Genomic DNA, 23,319 nt, shown 5'->3' with positions numbered 1-23,319 from the left:
GGAGGTTTTGTACAGGAGCCCAAATGCAGCACCCTCACACCCCCACCCCCATCTTCATTGCCCCAAGAGCCCAGAGTTCTCAGACTCTAGTACTTAGGGTGACAACTAAAGATAAACATTTTCCATGAGCATGCTGTCATAGCCCGATTCTAAAGAGCACACAAGGAATATGACACCTAATATCTATGTGTGTGTATACACACACACACACACACATCTATATCACATCTGTCTCTGTGTCTGATTCTATTGTCTGTCTGTCCATCTCTCTCTCTCTCTGTGCATGTGTGTGTGCATGCCTGTACATGTGTGTGTTGGGACATTAACTAAGATGGTTTCTTCCTACAAAAGAGACACGAAGCCCACCATTTCCATAACAAGGCATCTTGTAGGACTCAAGTTTTCCATAAACACAGGGAAACTAGGTGGGCTGCAGCAGCACCAGCCTCTAAGCTTTCTGAACAACTTGGCCTTCTTCACCTGAGGTCAGCAGCAGGGGGACAGGGTGAGCCAGTGTCAAATGTTAAGTTCTGTCCTGGTTTGGATAGATGTTGTGTGTAAGAGTCGGTAGGCTTTGCCTCAACCCTAACCTGTGGGGATTTGCTTGTTTGTTTATTTACTTACCTTTAATAAGACCGAATCCAGACAGGGATGGTGGTGACGATGGCTAGCTTTCATTGTCAACTTGACACAATCAAAGAGAATCACCTGGAAAGAGAATCTCAGTAGGAATTGTCTACGCTGGGTTATACCATGGGAAGGTCTGTGAGGACGGTCTTAACAAAGTGTATTGATTTGGGAAGACCCGACCCACTGTGGGCAACACCATTCCCTAGGCAGGAGTTCCCGAACTATATAAGGGCAGAGCAACTGAGTTGAGCACAGCAATCACATGTGCATTCATTTCTCTCTGACTTTGAGGACAGAAATGTGACCAGCTGCTTCAAATTCCTGCTTTGACTTCCTGGAAACGATAGATTTGTAAACTGGAATCCTGAGCCAGATAAGCCCTTCCCTCCCCTAACCTGCTTTTGGCCAGAGTATTATTTTTTTTATGCCTGGTCTTTATAGAGTGAGGCTTTGTCTCAGAGAAAAATGAACCTCCAACTGCCTTTAAACCAAAGAAACCCTCCACTGCATCTCAGAAATTCTCCCGCTCTCACCGGGGATGGGAAGGAGCAAGCCTGTTTGTTGGGGATATGTAGTTTGAGGGGTAGAGTGGGTGAGCTATATTTGATCTTCAACTGCAAAGTAACAACAGCAAAAGCGAACAATGCAAACACCAAAAAAAAAAAAAAAAAAAAAAAAAAAAAGCAGATGAGGCTGAAGGTTGCATTGTGGGATTGCTAACATATTTATTTCACAAGGGGGGGGGGCCAGGTGGGGCAGTTGGTGAAGGGATGATCACCAATAAAGATACCACCAAATTAGACGCCGGATCCCACGCTAGGCACCTACAGGGTTTGGCTTTGAGCAGGAGATGGCCAAGGATAGTAGTAGTGGATGGGGGTGGGGGGAAAAGAGAAAAAGGGGCACCCTAGCTATGTCCCCTGGGCCAGTGAACCAGGGACATGGGGCCACCCCTCATTCTACCAGGCATCCTTGTCCACACCCAGTGAGCAGTGAAGCCACAAGCCCAAGACCACACAGCGGACTTCTGCTCTCGCACACTCACGCGCTCAAGCATACCAACGTACACCCAGCCACGCACATCGCCCAGGCAGGCTCACTCTTGCTTTCCCGTGCATGCAGACACATCCATATATTAACTCTAATTTATAAGTGCACCCTAACCAGAGGGCAACTGGAAAGAAGCAGTCACTCTTAAGAGAGGAAAACGGCCGCTTCTATCCCCCACCAGCCAGCAGAGCGTGGGGTGAAATGAGCTGAAACACTAAGTGTCCGGTCACAGTCACGGGAGGGCCCTGCGCCCTTCCCTAGGCTGACTTTTCGGCCTTTGTGTCCTGTGTGGAAGGCCCTTGTGGAAGGCCCATGTTGCGCCATGAAGCCAGGACTCCTTGTCTTTTGCAGGCAGAGTTGTACTGGGCAGGTACTGGGAGCACCCAGCATGTTCAGCTGACCTCAGGTTCCTCCCAGACAAAGGCTCAAGCACTGATACTGCCCATAATTAGTACTTCAGGTCACTGCACTAGGGAGCCTCAAAGATGAATTCGGAGGAGTCCAGAAGTGTTGTCCCAAAGCCATCCTGCTGGGGAGGGCTGAGTGGCTGCTGCCTTGGCATATAAACAGGCATCTGGGCCAAAGTGTCCTAAGGAGAAATGGAGTCGTGGGGGGGGGGGGGGACGGTCTCACTGCCTCCCCCTTCTCCAAGAGGGAGCAGCTAGGATTGTGGCTAAAGCCTCCAGGGTCCCCCACTTCTTGGAGGGCCAGGATGAGTTTCAAAAGCAGCTGCAACAAAGGATGGGAGAGAGGAGGAGAGGAGGGGGGTTTGGGGAAGAGAGAGAGAGAGAGAGAGAGAGAGAGAGAGAGAGACCCTGCCAGACCCAGCTGCTGATGCTGGGGTGAGAAGTGATACAGTGGAGAGATATGAACAGCCTTGCCCCTTAGTACCCAGAAGCTGCAGCCCCTGGTCCTCAGACAATAGTGAGGGGAGGTCTTCGAAGTATTCAGGCTGAATGCCTGAGGGGGACTTGGGATCTTTATCCACGGGCACCCTGCAGGAGCCCTGGGAGGTCACTGAGCATCCTCTGGGTGCCTTCTGTCTCTCCACCATGTGGCTGGTTCTGAGGATGGCCAGGCCCTGCCCTGGGTCTGGGCTCCAGGCGCCCTCCTTCCTTCCATCTACTTGATGGAATTCTTGATTGTCCACCTCTGTCCCGTACAGCTTCGAAGGATGAGGTCAATGCCGGCCAGGCCCCGGTTCTCCACCTCCAGGCAGCGCCCTGTGCCCTTATTCATGATGGCTCCGTTCTGGGAAGAAAGAAACAAGGAGAGAGGCAGGCAGAGAGACTTCACTATAGCTTCTATATTTGTGGATTCTTGTGGGGAAACAAAGCCCAGAAACATGCTCCCACTTGGAAGGGATCATGGGGGAAGGGGGGGGGAAAGGGAGGCAACCCAGTTTGAGTGGCTTAACCAGGTTGGGGAGAATTGGTGATGACTGAGGCAAGATGGTATGGTAGGGGTTTCCTGGGGTCACGATGGTGAGATAACTTGTCAAGCCTGGCAACCTGCATTCCATCTTTAGGACCCAGATGCTGGAAGAGAAGAAGTAACTCTCACACATTTTACCTGATGTGTGTGTGTGTGTGTGTGTGTGTGTGTGTGTATCATGGTGATGTGCCCTTGTAATCCCAGTGCTGGGCAGGCAAGGGAGGAGGACCTCTGGAGCTCACTGACTGGCCAGCCTAGCCTACTTGACAAGTTCCAAGCCAGGAAGAACTCTCTCTCTCTCTCAGAAACAAATATAAAACAACAACGATAACAACCACAACAAATCCACCAAGGTAGAGGCTAAAGGGGTTAGAGACATGGCTCAGCTGTTTACAACACTTGTTGGTCTTACAGTGGGGATAAGCTCAGTTCCCAAGCCACCCATTGGGCGGCTCCCACTATCTGTAACTTCAGTTCCAGAGGATCTGACACCCCCTTGTGGCCTCTGTGAGCACTGCACTTATGTGCACACACACATAATTGAAAATAAAAATGAAATCTTAAAACAAACAAACAAACAAAAACTAATAGCAAACAAAGTAGTTGGTGCCTGAGGGTTCACTTCTGACCTCCCCAAGTATGTACACGTGTAACTGCACACACAAGGAGTGTGTACATACAGAGAGAAATTTCCAGGGGTATTCGAAATCTGACTTTCTCAATCCTGGCTTAGTAGAGAGTACTTAGAAGTGCCCAGGGATCCTCTTTATGGTCATATCCTAACTGATGGAATCAGGCAGACTACTTCCCACATAAATCTTCCCTCTAGTCCTCCTAGAATTGGGTCCATGACCTTGGCCTAGGCCTGGCAGACCTGGCTTGGCTCCCCAGTGTCACTGTGTGGGGAGTCTTAAGGACACCAACTATACTTCTGCCTGTGACCAGTAGCACCTGCCCTCGTTCCTCCCCCAGCCCTGTCGCCAGAGGGCTCACCTGGATGAAGTTCCAGCGCTTGTACAAGCTGCTCTTGACCTTGTCACAGTCCAGGAGCTGTGGCAACCGACTCTTGGAGTTGTCCACCAGGCAGCGGGTATCGGGGAGGAGAGTGGTGGTCCCCAGAGCGCCCAAGTGAAGGAAGCCTTCCTTGGTATAGCGGGCGAGCTGTAGAGGAGGAAGAGTGGTGAGAGGGAAGAAAGGGTGAGACCGTGAGGTGTCATGGCTCAGGTCCCCAGCTTTACCTCAGCTTTCTGTCATCTCCACAGTTGCCTCTGAACACCCATCACATACAACAGCCTGCTTTACAAGGACCATGGGGCTAGCTAACCCTGTACATAGATACACTACATTACAACTTTCTTCCTTCCTTTCTTACTTTACTCCTTTTTCCCTCTTCCCAACCCCTCTTCCTTATTCCTCCATTCTTTTCTTCTTCCTTCTTGCTACTTCCCTTACCTCCTGTTCCTTTCTTCTTCCCCTCTTTTCCTCTATCTTTTCCTTTCTTCCTCCTTCCCCCCTCCCTTCTTTCCTTACTTTCTGTTTTTCTTTCCTTTCTTCCTGGCATTAGAGATTGAAATCAGGGCCTCATGCATGCTAGGCAAGTACTCCACCACTGAGCTACATCGTCAGCCCTCTTTATTTTTTAACTTTAAGGCAGAGGATCTCTCTGAGCTGCCCTCAAACTCTCTCTGTAGCTTAGCCAGGCCAGTCATTTGTCATCAGTTTGGAGACACCGAGCGCAATACTTCAAGGAAAAGGGATTCGGTTGGCTCATTGTTTTAGGGATTTTGGTCCAGGAGCACTTGGCTCTGCGGTTTGTGGCATGTTCCTTGGTGATTCAGAACACTATGGAGGGCAGCATGGGGCAGGGAAAAGCCTCTCACCTCACGATGCCAGGAAAGCCAAGGAGGAGAGAGCAGACTGGGAAAGCAACCTCCCAACCACAAGTGACCTCCAGGGAGGTGCCACCTCCTAATTCAAACTACCTCCCCACAATGTCATGACCCTGAGGTTCCATCAGTGGATCGAACAATTGATTAGATTGGTCAGATTAGATTAGATCCAATCCCTCATTATCAAGTTATCTCTCATCAGTTAGGGGTCGAAGCCTTCAACATATGATCCTTTTCAGGAGACACTGCTTATCCAAGCCACAGTACTGGTCCAGATAATAGAGCTGTCTGGGCAACTAGTTATTTTACTTATGCATTGAAGGTATACTTTACCTTATAAGTACTCTTCAAGGAATAAATAATGTGATTTCACAACCCTGCAATAATAGGTTCTATCACTGCTAGGTAGTACTTGCTAACTGATACAGAGATAGTGTGGCTTGACATCTTTCTTAAGACAGAGTCCATCACAGGAGGAATAACATCTTTGTAATAGTAAGTAAGCGCTGCATAACAAAAATACTCACTATGGTTAACAAGTGTCTGGGTCAGCTAAACAGTTCTGTGATCTGGGTGCATAGTGTGGTTTGGCCATGGAGTGTTCCCTGAAAAAGATCGTGTGTGGAGGGGTTTGGACTCCCAGGCTACAGGGAAGGAAACTGAGGCATGAAGACTTCTGGCTGTCTCCCTGACACATATCAGACACCCAAATGTCAGACTCCCGCGGCCCAGCAGCTAAGAAGAAGAGGCGCCTCTGTAGATGGCTGTAAAATCATTGAACCTTCCAGGGGAGCCTGGGAGGCTCTACTTAGGAATCAGCCAAGAACACAGCAGAGCACAATGATGAGTATCCATCACCAGCTTGGCAAGATCTTGAATCACCCAGGATACAAACCTCTGGACATGTCCATGAGGGTTTTTCTGGCACTTAACTGGTATGAGAAGACCCACCCTAAGTGGGTGGCACTACTCTCAGGCTGAGATCCTGGACTGAATAAGGAAAAGAGATTGGACTGAACACCAGCTCTCATTTCTTGTTGCTTCCTGACTACGGAGTCCACGTAACCACCTGAGTCCACGTAACCACCTGAGTCCACATAACTACGTGAGTCCACGTAACCACCTGAGTCCACATAACCACCTGCCATTATGATTCTACCACTGTGACTGTACCTCAGGCTGTGAGCCCCAATAAGCCTTTCCTTCCTTCCTTGAGTTTTGTTGTCACAGGCATTTTGTTTTTTGTTTTTTTGTCACAGCAGTGAGACTGATCCACAGGGCGACTGCTCAGAGCAGGAGTGACACTTCTCTGGTGATAAGATTTTTTTCTAGAGGGCTTCTCGTCTCTTGGTGAAAGCTACTCAGAGAACCCCTTGGCTCTGATCTCCCAAAAGGGAACCTTCCTGCTCCCCTTGAACAAATGGTAGTGAGCTTATTAAGTGTCCTTGAGAGAGACGCAGTGAATGTGTGCTCCACACGCAAATTAGTTCCAAATCAGAGTAATTGTTCGAGGTAAAATGGAAAGAAACCCAGAAGCCCGCCCCTTCCCCTCCCTAAACAACGTTGCCCCAGAGTGTGTTTCAATTCACCCAAATGCAAATTGATGAATGACAGCAGGCTGCCTTTATGTTCCCGGGAAAGATATACACAGCTGCTTATTGAAATTATGAATCAATCTATTATGCAGCAGGCAAATGAGCGGTGCTAAGAACATTAATTAACTGAGCAGCTCTGTGACCCAGATGTTTAAAGAGCAGAGCTTAATGCTGCTTGGAGTTAGAGGTTCCCCTCAGAGGTCTGCTAGGGCATGGAAACCCTGAGACCCTCCATGCTATAAAATCAGATAGCAGCCCAAGCCATGTTGGCACCAGAGCAGGCAGGTAAAGGGGCTGTGTTCTAGTTTCCTTTCTGTTGCTGTGATTAAGAACAAACAAACAAAAACAACAACAACAAAACAGCCAAGAGCAACCTAGGGGAAGACAGAGTTTATGTCCTCTTACACTTCCGGGTCATCATCATCGAGAAAAGTCAGCCAGGGACACAAGCAAGAACTTGAAGCAGAAACCACGCAAGATGCTGCTCACCGGACTGCTCACAGCTGTGGGGCACGCGGACTGTGCAACTGGGGAAGCCAGTATGGAGCTACAGCAAGGTGGAGATGTGTCCAAACCCCGGAAATTCAGATCTTGAGATCACTAGGAGTCAGGATCGGTCCCTCCCTGTTCTGTACCAGCATGCCCTGGGGCAGGTAGTCGTGACCCGCCCAGCCCCCAACCCCCATGGAGGCAACTTCCGCAATTCTTGGAGTAGTCAAGTAGCCTGGCACCTGGAATTTCTCCCCATATAAATAAAGCATTGCCAGGATCCTAGCCCCAACCAATAATATGAGCCCACCGTGGGATCTCTTCTCACTCCCCAAAGACTCATATAACCCTTGTTCACCCCCAAATAAAACGCTGAAACTGTTTCACCAAATAACGTCCAAGAGGTGCTGTGTCACCGGGAGAGCTCCGAGCTAAAATGCTGCAGCACTTGAAGAGGACTTCTGAGAAGGTTTTCTCTCTAAGGCATTTATCACTGGACTGGGGCCCGCGGACCCATCCACCTGGCTGGCTAGGTTTGGCTCCTTCATCCAGTACATACGCGCTCCAGTGCCTGGATGCTCCAGAAGGAAAAAGCGGGTGGACGGCGATCCCAAGGATACACTCAGTCCGGCTCTTCTCTATCCTGCGCAGCGGATGCCCCGAGGGAGGAAAGGGAGCTGCGAACCACACACAGGTTCAGGCTCACCTAGCTTTCTCATATAGTCCAGGGCCATCTGCCCAGGGAATGGTGTTGCCCACAGTGAGCTGGGGCTCCTCTTCATCCATTAACAGTGTCCCACAGACGCATCCACAAGCCGACGCGATATGGGTAGTCTCCCAATTGAGACTCCTTTCTCAGGTGATTCTAGGCTGTGTCAAGTGTGTTGTACATGCTGTGCGGCAATTTCCTCCCAAAACTGAAAACATCCCTTTCCTTTCATGAAAGGTTCCTTAAGATCAAGGACGTAAACAAAACTGAAAACCCCAGGAAGTTCCTGAAACTTAATAGATTCCTTAGTTGGGGGGTGGGGGGGAAGCTCATATGAACAGTAGCAGATGATGGAGAAAGAGGACTCTCTGACCAGCTGGGCAGGGAGATTTCATGAGTCGTTATGCAAGCACCTGGGTGTGCATCATCTTTGCTCCTGCAAGTATCTATCCACTCACCTACAGGTCCATCAAACCCCCAAAGACTCACTGGTTCACTAAGCTAGACTCGGGTGCAAGTGTTTCTTGGACCTGGTGTCAGAGCCTTCTCTGGGATGAGTAGAGCCTGCCACGCGTGCCACAGATGTTCAGTTTTCTCAGGTACACACCTATGGTTAGAATTGCTCATTTGCAGTCATAGGGTAGCTCTGCACGTGACTCTCTCAATCACTGTCAAATTGTCTTCCAAAGCAGCCCCACCATCTCACACTCTCCTTAACAAAATGGGGGTACAAATTCCCCACATTCTGGTGGCCAAATCTGGTGGTTGCTTGCTTTGATTTTTGTTTTAGCCATTCTAGAGGGCGAGAGATGGCCGTTGTGGCTTTGATTTGCATTTCTCTGATAGTTAATGGTGCTTAAAGTCATACTGGCTGTTCATACCTTCTTTGGAAACATGCCCATTTAGGACCTTTGTTTGGTTTTGTTTGTTTTTTAAATTTTAATTTATTTATTTTTTAATGTGTATTGATGCTTTGCCTGCATGTATCAGTGTGAGGGTGTCAGATCTTGGATTACAGACAGTTGTGAGCGGCCATGTGGGTGCTGGGAATTGAACCCAGGTCCCCTGGAAGAGCAAACAGTGCTCTTAACCGCTGAGCCATCTCTCCAACCCCCTTGTTTTTGTTTTTTACAAATGAGCTGTTTGATTTTGTGTGTGTGTGTGTGTTATTCATGCATGTGTGTGGGAATGGAAGTCAAAGGCCGATTTGCAGGAGTAGGTTCTCTCCTACCACATGTGGGTCATGGGATTGAACGCATTTAACCATATTTGGTAGCAAGTGCCTTTATCCACTGAGCTATCTTATAAGCATTTCTTTTTCTTCTTTCTATCTTCTCTTTCTGCCTCCCTCCCTCTCTCCATCCCTCCATCCCTCCTCCCTTTCCATTTCTTCCTTTCTCTTCCCTCCCTTTCCCATCCATCTCTCTCCCTCCTCCCCCCTTTCTCTTTCTTCCATGAGATGCAAAACAAAAAATGATTTTTGCACATCTGGACACTAGAGCTTTTTCAGATGGTGACCGAACACTGAACACTTGGCTCCATCCTGTGAGTTTTTCACTGTGTTGGCAGTGTCCTTTGAAGCACAAAGCGTCTTTAATTTTGATAATAACCTTTTTTCCCCTCTTTGTTTGTTGGCACTTTTGATGTGTCTAAGAAACCGTCGCCAACACCAAGGTCAGGAACATTTATCCCTCCCTGTGTTTTCTCTGACTTTCATCATTTTTGCTCTTATATTTAGTTAGGTCTTTGATCCATTTTGAGCTCTTTTTCTAGATGATCTAAGGGAAGTGTCCAAATCCACTCTTTTTCATGTGAGTATCTAGTTGTCTCAGGATCATTTGTTGAAAAGACTCTCATGTCACCCTTGTCAGAAATCAGTTGGCTCTGGATGTGACGATTTATTTAGGGGCTTTCCGAGCTAGTCCACTGATCTCTGGGTCCCTTTCTTCTATTATTCTCTCTCTCTCTCTCTCTCTCTCTCCCTTTCCCCGTCTCCCCCTCTCTCTTTCTTTCTCTGTGCCTTTGTTTGTATGTATGTGGTACATGCACATGTATGAATGTCTTTGCATGTACGGGGTGTGCTTGCAGGTATCTGCCCACATGTAGAGGATTGATCCTGGTGCTAGGAATCTTTCTTGGTTGCATTTCATCTTAGTTGCCGAGGCAGGGTCTGTCAGGCAAAGCCAGATGTGGCTAGACGTGCCAGCTTGCCTGCCTCAAGGACCATCTCCTTGTCTCTGCTTTCTGAGGCTGGAATTACAGATCAGATGGGTCGCCATGCTCAACTGGCATGTGGGTGGGAGAGTCAGAACTCTGTGTCCTCACAACCTCCCTGGCTCCCACAGAGTGGATTACTGTAGCTCTCAGGCAAATTTTAGAACTGAGCCTGTCTTCTCAGCTTAATTCTTCACAATCAACGCTGTTTTTACCTATGCCATATCTCCTGCATTTTCAAATCAGTTCTAGAACTGCATTTTTAGATTCTGATATATATATATATATATACTTAAGGTAGGTGGAATTCTGACAGGATTGCATTGTACCTCAGCACCTGCTTGAGGAGTATTTGGTCTACTGCTTACACACCAACTTTCCCCCTGTCCCCGGGCTGGAATGCCTTTCTACGACGCATTATCATTTTCAGTGGACAGGTCTCGTAGGTCTTTCTTTGGTTACATTTATTCTCAAGGATTTTGTCCTTTTGATGCTTTTGCAGATAGTATTGTTTTCTTTCTTTAACACTGTATTTAACTGTGTGTTGGGGCGGCATGAAGAAGGTCAGAGGTCACCTTGAGGGAATCAGTTGTCTCCTTCCACTATGTGGGTTCTGGGGAGCTAACTTAGGTTTTCGGGTTTGCTGTCACCCCCTTCACCTGCTGAGCCAGCTTGGGGGCCCTTGCTATTTTTTTTTTTTTTTTAAGCACCTCTGTCAGAATCTTTACCCTTTGTGCGGAGCTGTCATTCAGACACTTCCCTGGCCAAAGTCCGCCACCTGGGGTTTCATGGTCACACTGAACTATAGGATCCACATGGTTTTTTGTTTTTTTGTTTTTTTTTTTTTTTAGAGACTGTTTTCTGAAGGCCAGGTACCCACTGCCCACACTCACGACTCTGTTGGAGAGCCCCTCGCCCATAACTACAGTACACACTGTCATCGTTCCTCAGTCTCCTGCTCCTGCTCCTGGGGGCGGGGAGCTTTGTTTCCATCTGGTTTAGATGGCCTTTTCCAAGTCACCGAAATCTGTCTTCACTCACCTTCTCTCAGTTCCTCTGGCCACTGATTTCCCTTTCTTCGTTTTGCAGACACTGTATCCCATTCTGTCTGTCTGTCTGTCTGTCTGTCTGTCTCTGTCTCTGTCTCTCTCTCATTCTTTTCTAGTTATTTTGTCCATGTGATGCCGAAACATAACCAGATATCATCTCTGTGTGTTTGTGTACGTGTGGGTGCACACGTGTGTGTAGGTGCACATGTTCATGTGAGTGTGTGGTGGCCAGAGGTCAACCTGCGGTGGCATTCCTCAGGTGCCTCCACCTCACTTTTTGAGACTGGAGCCTCGCTTTCCTGGAACTCATTAAGTAGGTGAGGCTGAATGACGGGTGAGCCCTGGAGATCTCCTTGTCTTGACCTTGACAATGAAATTACAGCTATGAACCCCACCATACCTGGGTTTGGGTTTTGTTTTGTTTTGTTTTTTTTTTTTTTTTTTTTTTTGCCTGTGTTCTGGGGATTGAAATTAGGTCTTTATCCTTGTATGCCAAACACTTTACTGACCAAGTCATCTCCCCAGTCCTAGTGGTTTTTAGGCTAACAGCAGCCTATCCTTATTTTTGTCTTGTTTGTTTTTCAAGACAGGGTTTCTCTGTGTATGCTTGGCTGTTCTGGACTTGCTTTGTAGACCAGGCTGGCCTCAAACTCACAGAGATCCACCTGCCTTTACCTCCTTGAGTACTGGGATCACAGATGTGCACCAATATGCCTGGCTTATCCTACCCATTTTTTAAAAGCCAGGAGGATCAGGAAAAGTGTGTTACAAAGAGCCAATGCTGGCTACATACCTTTGAATGGGGTAGGATCACTCTAGACTTGCCTGCTGGGCCTGGGAGAAGAAGCTGAGCACTATTATCCACAACCCTAGTGCATGAGGAAAAATAAAGCCTCTGCCATCAAATACAATTAATTCTCATTTGGAGGGGAAAAGCATTTTCTAGTTGAGATGATCTAAGAGAGACTCACAACTATTAACCCAGATTTAACAGCCTTAAGGGAGAGTTGAAATATTCAGGTTACAGCCAAATAAACAAAAACCTGACAATAATTGCGAAATGCCTCTGGAACGCTTTGGAAAAATCCATTAAGCTGCCGATAAAAACATGGCTCACAAAGTCTTTATCATTAAGGGGCTCTCTCGCCACTTTAAAATCAGGCACGGTCAGCATGGAAAGCCAGGCTCAGTGAGGAATGAAGCTTGTGTGCCTTCTGTTCAGGAGACAGTGGGTGTGTTCTGTTGATTCCAACCTGCTGCTTCTTTGGTTGATATCTTAGCTTAGTTAGTGCTCAACTGAGGTGCCTAAGAAAGGCTTCTTGTGATCTTGTGACTATTCTGAAGACAAATTGTTTTTCCCTCCTCCTGCACTGTTTTTTTTTTTTAGACTAAAGATATATCTTACATTTTAGCTATGTGCATCTGAATGCAGTACCCACAGAGGCCAAAAGAGGGCGCTAGATCCCCCAGAGCTGCCTGACATAGATGCTAGGAATTAAGCTTGGGTCCCCTGCAAGAGCAGCAAGGACTCCCTTTACTGCTCAGATATCCCTCCAGCCTCTCCTAAGCTGTTCTGTGCATGTAGGGAGCTAGCCAGGGAAAGGAAGCCACAGGCTAGCAGCGGACAGGAACCTTCTACATTAACCACCATTTATATCTGGAATTAACATAAAAAACAATGGTGCATACCACTGGTGAACCAGAGCCTTGCTTCTGTTTCATTAGACTTTCATTTAATATTGTCTTCATAGATGTCAGTGTGGTTTCCTAGCTCTAGAACACTCCCGACACTTGGATGCTCTGAGCTTCTTGCTCTGTCCCAAAGTCCCCTATCCAAGAGCTGATGTCCCGGGTATTTCACCAGGCCTGTGGGACAGCAGAATTCCTGCAAGGATTCTCTCCCATGAGGCGCTGTAGGCTGGGTGTGTGGGCTGACTGGGTACTGGGTCTGACTCTATTCTGCTCCTACCAGCTTCCTCTCTACTTTATCCCTCTGTCTACTTCCTACTGGATGTGTCTAGTTTTCACTTTTCATGTGTGCATATGTGTTTGCGGGGGGTGGGGAGGGTGGCACGTCTGTGTGTGCATGCTTGCAGAGGCCGGGGATTAACGGTGGGAGGCTTCTTCAGTTACTCTCCACTTCACTTATTAAGCAGGGTCTCTGACTTGAACAACCCAGAGCCCACCGGTTTGGTTAGCTGAGCTGGTCACCTTTGTCCTGGGGGGGGGGGGGGGGAATCTCTTGTCTTTGTGTGCAGGGTGCTGGGAATGCAGGTGGCAGCCATGTTCCTCTTCCTTTGGCCTCCTCTGTGGGAATCCATTGGCTCAGATGAGCAGCACTAACCTTTTCAGGACCTGCCCCCAGTTTACTATGAACTCAGAACCTTTCAATTTCAAATGAGCAACGTCTTTGAAAGGTCTTCTTGTACCTGCATGGGCTTGGTGACGCAGGGTAACAAGTGCAAGATAAGCTGAGGCCGTAATGAGTGGTCTTAAGGCTAGCCTGGGCAACCCAGTGAGACCTCATGTCAAAAGAAAAAGTAAACTGAAGATTGAAGGTGTGGCTCAGTGGTTAGGGTACCTGTGTAGAACCCTCCCAGTGAGGGGGTTGAGGTTGTGGCTTACTGGACATGGCAGTACTTTAGAGGTCAAAATCTGAGGCTCTGTTGCAAGACTCTGTCTCAAATTGAAACAGAGTAAAACAAACAACAACAACAAAAAAACCCCAAACAAACAAAACAAAACCAATCAAATTACAGCAACAACCAAAAAGACTAGTAGTGACTTTTCTTACTTGGCTAAACTTAACATTCTGGAAAAGGTATGTGTGTGTGTGTGTGTGTGTGTGTGTGTGTGTGTGTGTGTGTGTGTGTGTGTGTGTTGTGTGTGTGTGTGAAGTACGGGCACTGCTCCATTCATTGTTGTGTCTGAGTTCCTTACTGCAGCTTGTCATGAACACAGAACCTCCCCAGGTCATTTTCTAATTCTCCAGAAAGATGAGCTAACTTCCAAAGAAATGCAAACCTCTAACTGCAGTCTCTACTTGGAAAAATATGCATATATATATTTATATATAATGTACAAATATGCACATACACATATATGTAGCCAGCATACTAGGGTGTGTGTGTGTGTGTGTGTGCGCATGTGTGTGCACACACACGCGCATGCACGCATGCTAGTTTTTCTGTCAACTTGATACGAGGCAGAGTCATCTGGGAAAAAGGACTCCTATTGGAGAAAACGTCTCTATAGGATGTGCATGTAGGCAAGTCTGTAGAACATTTTCTTGACTGATGTTTTTTGTGTTTTTTATTACATACACAGTGTTCTACCTGCATGTACACCTGCACACCAGAAGAGGGAACCAGATCTCATGATAGATGGTTGTGAGCCACCATGTGGTTGCTGGGAATTGAACTCAGGACCTCTGGAAGAGCAGATGGTGCTCTTAACCACTGAGCCATCTCTCCAGCCTCCTCTTCACTGATGTTTGATGTGGGGAGACCAGGCCTCTGTGGGCGATGCCACCCCTGGGCAGGTGGTCCTGGGGTTTATAAGAAAACAAACTGAGCAATCCAAGGGGGAACAATGCAAGGGGAGCAAACTAGTCAGCAGCCCTCTTCCATAGCCTCTGAATGAGTTCTTGCTTCCAGGTTCCTGCCGTGACCTGACTATTTTGCATGATGGACAGGTTGTAAGATGAATGAAACCCTTTCCTCTCCAAGTGGCTTTTGGTCATGGTGTTTTATCATAGCACCAGAAACTCTGTAACAAAATGTGTGGCTGTCATTAAGACTTCCTGGGTAAAGCTGGGCACGGTGGCGCACACCTATAATCCCAGCACTCAGGAGGCAGAGGCAGGTGGATCGCTGTGAGTTCGAGGCCAGCCTGGTCTACAAAGTGAGTCCAGGACAGCCAAGGCTACACACAGAGAAACCCTGTCTCGAAAAACCAAAAAAAAAAAAAAGACTTCCTGGGTAGAGCTCATGCATCCGTTTGGGTAAGAAGGAAATAGTATTGGCCGTTCCCTAACCTGTAGTCCTAGTTAGAAATGATCAGGTGTAAGGATGCATCTTTATGATCATTTAGGCAAAGAAGTCACATATGGGGGCCCTGGGAGGCACTTGTCAGAGTATCTGGAAAGGGGGGACTGACGATTGGAAGTAGGGAAAGGATGGTGAAGCAGATGACAGGAAGAGAATATGGGGCCCCACGAAGCCCAGACTACGTCTGTAAGCCCCAACTGCATAACCTTGCATTTCACTGGGGTCTCCCTGAAAGGTGCTCACAGGCGCTCGAAGGCAGTTGGACCTAGGAGCCAGAGCTCCTGAGGTAATGGACGTCAATCCAAGGAATGGGCACCGTGCACACAGAAGAGCTCTTGATGGCTATGTGTAGCCAGGTAGGTGGCGGTCACTTTTAACATAGTCCATAAAGGGGGCTGGAGTGGTGGGGGTCAGCGGTTAAGAGCACTGGCTGCTCTTCCAGAGGTCTTTAGCTCAGTTCCCAGCACCCACATGCAGCTCACAACCATCTCTAATGCGATCTGATGCAGTCTTCTGGCATGCAGGCAGAGCACTCATAGGCATAAAATACACTTACTCTTTTTTAAATATTAAGAAATAAAATATTGCACAAGAGGGCTGACTAGATTGCTCAGTACGCGGGAGCACTTGCTGCCAAGCCAGATGGTCTGGGTTCCATTCCCAAGACCCCCTGCCCACTGCTGTGATCAAAGCAGCGACCTCACTCTCAGTGGCCCAGCTGCAAGCCACTCTCACCACTGCCATGTCTTCCGGGGCCTGAAACCATGGACCAACTCTGAGTTGCTTCTGTTTCCTACTATAATAACTAGAGGCAGCCAATATTCAATCTGAGGAGTTCTAGGGCAGCCTGGGCAACATAGTGACCCAACTTTAAAAACAAAGACATCGAATTATATATTATAAGCGATAAGTCTGGGGACTGGGGAGATGGCTCTGTTGGCAAAGTTCTTGCTTTGCAAGCATGAAGACCTGAGCTGATCCCCCCAGAATCCACAATCCAGGTATGGTGGTGCACACTTGTAATCTCAGAGCTGGGGAAGGCAGAGACAGGAGGATCCCTGGGGCTCACTGTGCAGTCAGTTCTGCCTACTTGGCGTGGAAGTTCCCCAGTCCCCCAAAACACAAGGTAGACAACACCTAAAGTTGATGTCTGGCCTCATCGTGCGGCCACACATATGACCACCTAAGGCTGCCCACTGTACTTCCTATACATATGCACATGTATACAAACTCACACAATCCTTGCATAAATAAGAGAGATAGTGAGAGACAGAGATAGAAATGTAGCTGGGTAGATAAGATAGATACATAAGATAGATAGATAGGTAGATAATAGACATATATATGAAATATATGATATATATATAATAGAGACAGACAGAGAGATAGATAGCTGGAGTACTCGTAGGTGCACACACACAGAGTACAAAGACAAAATTTGATTTGAAAACATTTCACGATGAAATTATATTAAAAACTGAGATAACATTATGCATTTTTAAAAATAAAGCTAATAGGGCTTGGTAATATGGTTCAGTGGTTGCTCTTGTAGAGGACCTGAGGACCTGAATTTGGTTCCTAGCATCCCTGTCAGGTGACTCACAACTGCAGGGGATCTGATGCCCTCTTCTGGCCTCCAAAAGTATTCACGTTCACATGCATAGACGTGTGTGTGTGTGTGTGTGTGTGTGTGTGTGACTAAAATGAGATAAAGCTTCTTTAAAACTGAAGCAAGCGTAAAGTAGGAATTGTCCTAGGCAAAAGAACATGTACTGCTACCAAACAGTAAAGGCATATTCTCGGAATCACAAGGCTACTTTCCGTGCAGTGACGTCTTTCCTTGGGAGCCCCCTTCACCAGCCTCTCCATGGCTGCCTCTGCCCCTCCGCACTCACAGGATGGTATCTGGAAGGCAGCAGCCTCCTGGCTGCCGTTCACATCTGCTTTTGCCTTCCCAGAGCTAATAGCTTCCTGGGCGATGTCACTCCATCAGGGGGTGTGAGTGCCTTATTGGCACAATGCATCATAATGACAAGGCGTTTATCTAATGCATCTCTTCAAAGACGAAGCCATTGGAGAGGGAGTCCAAGATCAGATTACACTTAATTAGGGGACAAAAAAGAATTCTCGTGTGCCATTCTGGTGACAGATGAGCTGAGAGAAGGAATGCCAGTGTCTCAGAGAAGGGAGCATGAGAGTAATCCGCACCGAGAGGTTGGTCATGTACCTGACCCTGATCACGGTTGATTCCCATTGTCAATGCAAGTGGATTCAGAAATGCCTAAGGGCCTGGCAAGATGGCTCAGCTGGTGAGGGTGTTTGGGACTTGAGTTCAATTCTTGGAATCCACATGGAAGAGAGAATGACTCCTGCAGGTTGTCCTCTGGCCCCCTGTCTATTAGTGCATGTGTATGTGCATGCATACACACACACACACACACATACACACACACACAATGTAAAAACAAACAAACAAAAACAGGGCATCAATGAGGCACACTTTTAGGTATGTCTAAAAGGGAGTTCCCAGGAAGTTTAACTGAGGAGGGGAGATCCATCATGGGTGTGGTGGGTAGCACTGACCCATAGGCTGGGATTCCAGAGTGAACAAAAGTGGGAGAAAAAAAAGATAAGGCCAGGCTTGTGGAGATGGTTCTCTTAGCCAACAGTTTTCCCGGCAAGCACAAAGAACTTGAGTTTGACCCCAGAACCCAAGTGAAAAGTCTGTAAATCCTAGTGATGGCAAGGACGGGGAGTGAAGCCCTGGGCTGGCCACAGCCAGACTAGTCTACTTGGTGAGCCCCAGGCCAGTGAGAGACTTTGTTTCAAGAACAGGATGGCAAGTCCTTGAGGAATGACACCTGAGGTTGCCTGCTGCACTCCGTATACTTATATACACGTGTAACCAAATCCTCACGATCCTTGCACAAATAAGAGGTAGAGAGAGTTAGAAATGTATCTAGATAGATTACATAGATAGATAGATGATAGACAGACAGACAGGCAGATAGATAGATAGACAGACAGATAGCCAGTTGATCACTGCTATTTCCCCTTCTCTTTTTTCAGACCCACCAAGATGTGAGCAAACAGTCTCACATTCCTGCTGCCACACCCCACAGCCTCTTCTGCCACCCTGCCTTCTTATTCTCTCGATGGAGAATTGAACTGAGAGCCAAAGTTAATTCTTCTCCCCTTAAAAAATTTTTTTCTTTTAAAAGATATTCTGCCATGAGGACAAGATGAGTAACCAAAAAGAAAAAAAAAAAAAAACCCTTCTGACCAGAAAGCCCTCTCAGAACAGGGCTGTGCCACCCCTCAAGTGGAGACTATTCTTTTGTCTCTCATGCACAACTTGCTTTCGGGATGCAAGCCTCTCTCCTCAGTGGGCAGTGGCTAACGGAGGGACTCGTGATTGGTCCAAATGCTGAGCATGAGTGTCTCATTGAAGAGACATCTGTTATCAACCTCGCTCACTCTAAAGAGGAGGAGGCAGAAAGGATGTAAGAGCCAGAAGATGGGTAGGAGAGCTGGGAGACGCAGCCTCCTGGACCCGATGCTGCTGTCATGCTCCCAAACTCACAGCAGTCGCAGTTGCCTAGGTGAGGTCAAGCCAGCTTAAAGTTCCATCGTGGATGGACATGCCATGCCCCATGGAGCTGCCTCACAATTGGCTGTGGTGTTTTCAGTTTCCACACACCTGGGTGCATCTGAGAGTTTCATGAATGTCCTGGTTAAGCTGGAAGGATTTGAGAGAGCAAATCCCCTGGATGCCACAGGGGAACGAAGAACTGAGGAGAGGTTTTAGCAAGTCCCTAGGGTCCTGGGGTCAAGGGTAGTAGTGTGTGACCTGCCTCTCGGAAGCTCTGGCTAGGGGAGGTAGACTGGCAGGGCTGGAAGGAACAGAAGGAAGAGGCTGCTCTGCTGTGCAAGGGTGGGGACTTGAGTTCAAATCCCAGAACCCACATTAAAAAAAAAAATCTGACCGTCGGCCTTTGTGGGTCTGGGCACACATGGTGCATATATAGACAAGCAGGTACACACACACACACACACACACACACACACACACAGAGACACACACATATTATATACATACATACATACATACATACATGCATCTAGGTGTGATGGTCCACACTTGTAATCCCACTGCTGGGCAGGTGGAGATAGAAGGCTCCTTCAGCTAGCCTACTGCATGAGTTCCTGGCCAGTGAGAGACCCTGTCTCAAAAGCAAAGTGGATAGCATCTGAGGAATGACACCCAAAGTTGACCTCTGACCTCCATAGGTACTCATTCCTGCATGTGTGCACACAGACACACACACACACACACACACACACACACACACACACACACACACACACACACACACACCAAGACGGGTGCTAATGAAGTCAGCTTCTAGTCAACTAGAACCCCTCCTGTTGGGTTTGCATATGCCCACCCTGGACACTAGCCCAGTCCTGGCATAAGGGTGGGGGTCTGTGGGTTCTACTGCTACGACTTGAATCTGAAATGTCTCCTTCATACTTGGTCCCCATCAGACAGCTCACAATCTCCTGCAACTCCAGCTCCAGGGGATCTGACGCCTTCTTCTGGCCTTTGGGGGCACTTGCATGCACATTCCCAAACATGTGAGCTCACACACATGCACATTAAAAAAATATTTTTTTAAAGATCTAAAAAAAAAAAGCCTCAGGCTCAAGAAAAAAGTGGATCTCTGTCTAATTCAAAGTATTAATCAGATAAAAATGAGGCTCTTAATGAGTTTGCTACAGACACTTCAGAGCAAGCAGGCACTCAGAGTGGCCAGGAACTACTTCTATCTTGTTGATAAACACATGCTGCAAGACAGGAAATTATCCTCCACGGTGGCTATTTTATCTCTGTTTAATTGCTGCATGATAATAAATTACAACATAGAGTCCATTAATTAAGCTAACAATGATCGTGGAACACCCGTATTTTCTTCTGGGAGTTGCCTGGGTCTGAGGCATGATTCATCTGTGCCTGTGGTATTTATGGAGCAATTTAAAGAGATGCCAACGTGCCTGGCGGGGCGAGGGGACTCCTTGATCAGAAGGAACAGCTTTGAGGAGGAAAGGGAGGAGCAGAGGCACAGCCTGGCCGGCAGCTGGAGAGCCATGCCAAACACACACACACTCAGAGTTTGCAGTAGGAGCTGCAAACATCATTAGACTGGCTTTCAAAATCAGTTCAGGGAGAGCAGTCAGCGCTCTTAGGAGAAGTTCACCGTTGAATTGGAGGTGGCGTTGGCGAAGAGGAGCCTGTGTGCTGCTCTGCAATCAAGTAGATGGCGAGGGCATTATGTCCACTGGCGAGACAGATGAGAGATGAATTCTAGGTATTATCCGACAGAAGCCCTGGTACTGTGCTGGAGTGTCAGTCAACTTCCACCAGAACAGAAACGTGGTACCCAACCCAACTCCCCTGGTGTTAGGGAGGAAGGGCGTGTGTGGGTGTTCATTTCTACCTGGATGTATTCTTTCCTTTTCTTTGTAAACATTTATTTTCCGTATCTGCCTGCAGGGTGGCAGTATGTGCACATGTGAATGTAGTTTTTCCATGGGTGCCACAAAGAGGGTGACAGAACTGTTAGAGCTGGAGTTGTGAGCTGCCACACTTGGATGCTGGGAACCAAAGAAAAATGTACTCTCAACCACTGAGCCATCCTACCAACTCCTGGGTTTTTTTTTTTTTTTCTTGCTTGTTTTTTGTTAGTTTCCTGTTTATAAGATCTTCCTGTGGAGCCCAGGCTGGCCTCAAATTCAAAATCCCAAGTTTCCCAACTGCTGGGATTACAGGCATATACCACCATGTCTGGGTCTTCTTACGCCCTCTTTAAACTATTTTAAATTAATATTTTGTTTTTATAGTGCTGTGTATTGAACTAAGGTCTTAGAGCATGTTAGATAAGTGTTCTACCCCTGAACACTCTTTTCTAGGTGTGTTATGTGTGCATGTGTGCATGCACGTGCACATGAGTGTGTGTGTGTGAGTGTGTGTGTGTGTGTGTGTGTGTGTGTGTGTGTGTGTGTGCTCTTGTACTCGCACATGTGAGTCCAGAGGTCATCAGGCTTCTTCCTCTATCTTTTTTTTTTTTAAACCTAGTCTTCTAAGATAGGGTTTCTTTAAACCTGGAACTCAACACTTTGGCTAGACTGGCTGACTAGAAAGGCTCAGGGATGCTCCTATCCATCTCTCTAACCCTTATGTTCCTTCTTGTCAGGGTTTTGGTGCTGGCTGTGAGGAAAGTAACCAATACATCAACTTAGTGCTGCCCCTCTAAGTCTTCAAGAAGGGAGGATACACGCTTTCCCAGTTTGTAACCTGCCTTTTGTGACTGTGGGCTGACAGGACATTTATTATGTCTGTCAAAGCCAAGTCTAATGCTGTTTGGGGAATTTCTTCTAAGCCCTTAGGACACACCTGTACACATGCACGCATGTGCGCACACAAACACACACACTGCTTAGTCATGCCAAGTTATCAAGGGAGATTCATTCCTTTGCCCTCTGCTTTCATCATTTTATTTTATTTATTTATTTATTTATTTTTGGCTAATCATTTTGCCCCTTTCCAAGCTGCCTTGTGTGTTCTCTGACAACCGGTAAACATTTTCTGCTTTGTGGTGATGAGGGTTCTGTTCCCATATCAGAAGTTTACCCACCAAGTAATGGAGGGCTTTTAGGGTGGGTGTGTCAATTGGCTTCTCAGAAGGGTCTCTGTGGGGCTTAGTAGGTATACAGGTTATTTTTGGTCAACTTGACACAAGCTAGAGTCATCAGAGAGGAGGGAACTTCAATTAGTAGGAAAATGTAGGCCATTTTCTTACTAATTGATGTGGGAGGGCCCGGCCCACTGTGGGTGGTGCCATCCCTGGGCTGATGGTCCTGGGTTCCATAAGAAAGCAGGATGCGCAAGCCAGTAAGCAGCACTCCTCCATGCCCTCTGGATCAGCTCCTGCCTCCAGGTTCCTGCCCTGTTTGAGTTTCCGTCCTGACTTCCTTTCATAATAAACAGTGATGCGGAAACATAAGCTACAAGCCAAATAAACCCTTTTGTTCCCAACTTGCTTTTTGGTCATGGCGTTTCACTGCGGCAATAGAAACCCCAAGTAAGACAGTAGGCAGGAGTGCTCGCTACCGTTGCAGAAGAACAAGGTTCAAGTCCAAGCACTCATGTCTGCAACTAAAAATTGCCCGTAACTCCAACTTCAAGGGATCTGATGCCTTTTTCTGGCCCCATTGGGTACTGCATGCCCATGATGGTCATACCCAAATCATACCTAAACATAGAAACGCACATACATATTTTTTAAAAGGGATCTCTGTTGTTTCTTCATGCTTGTGGATAGGTATTTTTTTGGTTAGAATGACAGAATACAGCGCATCTCTTTCTGTTAGTAAGTGACTCTGAAGCCTGTCCTAACTTTCTTTTCAATATGTAATAAAAAACATTGTCCTTCTTGACATTTGTATGGATGCGACTGTATTATTTACTTGTATTACTGCCACTACAGAACACTTGACAAAAGCAACTGAAGAAGAAAAGAATGGAAGGAAAGAAGGGTTAATTGTGGCTCACAGTCTAAGGGTGCAGTTGGTCATGGTGGGAAGTCATGGCAGTGAAGCCTAGTGCTGCTGCTCACATTGTAGCCACAGTCAGGAAGCAGAGAGAGAGAGGTGGGGGAGGGAGTGGGGGGGGGGAGGAAAATGCTGCTGCTCAGCTCAGCTCACTTTCTCCTTATTTAGTCTAGGGTTCCAGCTCATGGCATGGTGCCTACCACACTCAGTGTGTGTGGCTTTCAAACCCAACTAATCCATCCTAGAGGTTCCCTCACTGATATGCCCAGAGGGCTGTCTCTTTGGTCACTCTAAATCCTGTCAAGTTGACCATCAATATTAACCCTTACAGTAAACTACCTTCTCTGGAGACAGAACCAAAAAAAAAAAAAAAAAAGAAATCTAAGTTCTTAAAATAAAAGGCAAATGTCTTGGCCTCATACCCCATGTGAAAAAATAAATAAATAAATAAATAAAAGGAAAGGAACAAAACAACAAAACCCAACAAATAAACAAGCAAAAAACAAAATTTGGAACCATGAGCATTAGAAGTTTTCAGAAGCCCCACATCCCACCTATGGGCTGTTGATTTTACTCCCTTCCTGGTCAGACATATGTGTT

The 23,319-nt window shown here is 47.1% G+C and overlaps 2 protein-coding genes across 2 annotated transcripts in view; one reads left to right on the top strand and one right to left on the bottom strand.

Annotated features, from left to right (window-relative positions):
* The window catches only part of CALN1 (calneuron 1), a 516,312-nt gene that overhangs the window by 473,205 nt on the left and 19,788 nt on the right, over positions 1–23,319 (top strand). The gene's annotated exons all lie outside the window — the stretch shown is intronic.
* GALNT17 (polypeptide N-acetylgalactosaminyltransferase 17) overlaps positions 1,331–23,319 on the bottom strand; it is a 431,830-nt gene continuing 409,841 nt past the window's right edge. Inside the window, exons 10-11 of the mRNA XM_084762556.1 lie at positions 4,108–4,275; positions 1,331–2,931 (exon numbers count right to left, since the gene is read on the bottom strand). Of these exons, the coding sequence (XP_084618682.1) occupies positions 2,803–2,931; positions 4,108–4,275 (297 nt within the window). The 3' untranslated portion in view covers positions 1,331–2,802. The remainder of the gene's footprint in view (positions 2,932–4,107; positions 4,276–23,319) is intronic.

The sequence above is a fragment of the Acomys minous genome (assembly GCF_964271855.1).
Source record: "Acomys minous genome assembly, chromosome: 16".
Taxonomy (NCBI): Eukaryota; Metazoa; Chordata; class Mammalia; order Rodentia; family Muridae; genus Acomys; species Acomys minous.
This window is presented reverse-complemented; position numbering and strand designations above follow the sequence as displayed.